Below are 3256 nucleotides of genomic sequence, written 5' to 3' on the forward strand. Positions count from 1 at the left end.
TTATTTCTTTTCTAGGTAAACTATAACTGAAAGCTTGAATTAAAATGGGTCATGCTGATTAGTTGTGATCAATAGCTGAGGATGATTTATATTAAAACAGACAGGTTTTGTTCTAACAAAATAAAAATTGTCAAAAATATTTTTCAGATTTTACTCTTCGGAATTCCCAACATGAAATCACCTAAAATGAAATGATTGTGGGAACTATCGCGGATCTTTTTAAAAATGTTAAACTTGCAAAGTACAATTTCGATGACGGATGCTCGTTTATATAAAACAATTCGATGAACGAAACAGAATTCAGTTTATATACAAATGTGAAAATATAATACATTCAATTAATTTTTCCAAACAATTCGCAATATAAATCCGTCTGTAGCAAGTAAAAGACATAAGAAAATAATTTAATGTTAATGTTTATGCGTTTTTTTAGAAAAACGAAATAGTAATGTGAAACGTATTTCTCGGACATGGACATAGTTTCCAATATGACAAAGCATGCATTAGCGTTTCTGTTTTAAATTAGGTTAAATTAAGTATACAAGCCTGAGACAATAACCATTGCAACACTGAAGATACATCTGACATTAAATTTCCAAGTTCATAAATGCACCTGTGTCATAAGTAAAACCTGCATAGCCTCATTACAATTGTCATTAAAACACAGATTAAAACACACGCTGTGACGTCTATCAAGCTCATAAATGGTATGGAATATAGCAAAATGGGTGATTTGATATTTACAAAATGGTTTTCAAGCAGTATTTGCGAACGTTAAACTGTTTTCTAAAACATTGTTTTCGTTTTATATGCAGCTGTTTGCATACACCAAAAGACATAGATGAGTTCGGTATATATTTCTGACCACAGAACTGTTTCAATCCTGTGCCAAATTTGCAATAATGTGCTTGATACCGGTATTTTTAGTTCCTTTTGAGTTTGTAAACGTATATCTTGGGTGAATAGTAATGTCCCCAGCATTCGAACCAAGACATCCCTTTCCCAAACTGGTCAGTGGCCCCACCTAGATACAATCCGTTTGGATTAGCATAATGACATGATTTGTACCAATACCCTCCGGGGTACAAAACAGCACAGTTGCCAGAGTATTTGTCATTATCGTTATCAAATGTAGTAAACTGCATGTTGTTGTGAATAGCCATGCTATCGCCACAGTCGCCTATGAATCCGTCTATCTCTAGGCGGTAGTTGGTGAAAACATCGTTGACGACAAACTTGCTGTACTGTGCATTGACAGATGTCGGCGAGACATCGCCAAATGATTCAACGTAGATTTTCACTGATGTGTTCAGGAGTGTAAGCAGGTGTATGCTTTCCAGGCCAAGCCAGTACTCGCCTATTGTTAATATAAACGATCATAAAACACAAGGATTATCCACAAATTCGTGCAATGTGCAAACACCAAATAATTAAACATCAACCATTAAACAACAACTGGCTAAACATCTTTGTTAAATTACCTGAACCTTGAGATATATAAAATGTATGTTGCACAAACATGCACAAACTGAAACCATTATCTAACAACTATCAGATTTAACTTTTTTTGCGGATTCAAACTATATATAAACGTGCATATGAGCATTGAAGTGAATAACGACTCTTTGAGTAACATTTTTCTCGGGTAACATTTCACCCGTGTAACATTTCACACGACCCAAGTTCCGGAATATAAAAATGCGTGAAACTTTCAAAGAAAGACATGAAAACGAGATAGTGGATGTTCAAATACCTGTACGTGTTCCGAACCCTGCTACATATTGATTCCATCCGCGGTTAAAGTCCTCTCTACCGTCCAGTCGCCTTGAGATGACCGTCCATCCACCGTGTTCCATGTCACACCAGGCGTCCGTTGCCGCCCCTTCCGGCGGCCGTATCGTGTATACACCGTCAGAAGTAAAGCCTTCCTCGTACAACGATTGACAATCTTGTCGTTCTGGCATCACGTGACGTCGAACAAACTTGCTGTCTGCGGAGATCTAAAGTGGCAATAAATGTAACTGGATCCTTTCAATATAACTGCTTATTTAACAGAATAAAACCATGAATAATAAGTAAGCAGTGCAGACGTTTATTGTAATCATAAGTGCTTACAGCTATTTGAAATATTCTGTCTTAATCCGTTCCTTTTTGAACAGGCTTATGGATAAAATCATGACTGCTGAAAATGCCGTAGTGCTTCATTGATATTTTATATCCGAAACGAAACAAGTTAATTTAAGGAATGAATTGCGGGGTTGATGTCATTATCGGGGTATGAACGCAATTGGGTTGGTCAATGTGTGTGGAGTCCGACGGAGTTGATCTTTATTTTACGGGACCAGCAGACACAATACAACCAATAACAAGATCAATAGCTTTCATGTATATTGTTATGCAATGAATTACGATCCGAACATTTCCAAAGATGTTGCGTTCATCGATTGATGAACGCAACTGCCAAAAGGCAGTTCATTTAAGGAATGGAGGTGAGGTGTAAATTTATAGTTTTGAAATATTTCCCGTTTGATAAACAGATTATTTAAAATGTTTGTATGCAGACTCAATAAATAACTCACACCGTCACAGGAAATTAAACCAAAATAAGCACAATAAGTGATAAACCGGTTTATGAGCTCTCGACCTAACACTTATCCTTACACAATGCGAGGAAACACTCCAACCAAGAGGCCTCGTCGGAGCAATCGATGAAACACGTGTGAATAAAAGAAACAAATAACTCAACTTTGTTTTTACTACCTGAAGGCCATTTTTCCGTTGACCGCAGTAAAATCCTGATGCCTTCGACGGGTCCTCTGTAAATGTCATTGAAGTTTCATTAAAACATGTACAGGCTCTTGTAGTCACGGAGTAAGTGAGCGAACTGGCTATGAGATCACAACACCAACTGGAACAACTGAGCAAAGAATGTGTAGTAATTGTATTTAACACATTTACATTCACGTTTTGTGCTAGAACAATCGATAGACTAAAATTGCAGAAATTTTCCTTCATAATCCAATTGTTCATAGATATTGTCGTCATAACAGTTATGAAAATAGTTAATAAGAAGAATTTCGACATATCTTTATATAAACTTTCTGATATTTAACATTCATGAGAATCTTTAATATAACTATTTCTTTGTGACATCGAAACAGAATGGAATGTTCTAATCGACAAAATGTATGATATACGATATTTTATCATCAGAACACGACTTAAACATTAAGAGCAAAAACAGCAACCATAAATC

General features: G+C 36.0%; 1 protein-coding gene across 1 annotated transcript; it reads right to left on the reverse strand.

Annotated features, from left to right (window-relative positions):
- Positions 1-371: 371 nt before the first annotated feature.
- On the reverse strand, positions 372-2897 carry LOC128207315 (microfibril-associated glycoprotein 4-like). The gene is made up of 3 exons (XM_052910166.1): positions 2761-2897; positions 1754-2000; positions 372-1357 (listed from the first exon to the last, which is right to left on the reverse strand). Exons 1-3 carry the CDS (start codon positions 2827-2829, stop codon positions 924-926), a joined length of 750 nt encoding a protein of 249 aa, XP_052766126.1. The 5' UTR covers positions 2830-2897; the 3' UTR covers positions 372-923.
- Between the last annotated feature and the right edge of the window lie 359 nt (positions 2898-3256).

Source organism: Mya arenaria, chromosome 11 (genome assembly GCF_026914265.1).
Source record: "Mya arenaria isolate MELC-2E11 chromosome 11, ASM2691426v1".
Lineage (NCBI taxonomy): Eukaryota > Metazoa > Mollusca > Bivalvia > Myida > Myidae > Mya > Mya arenaria.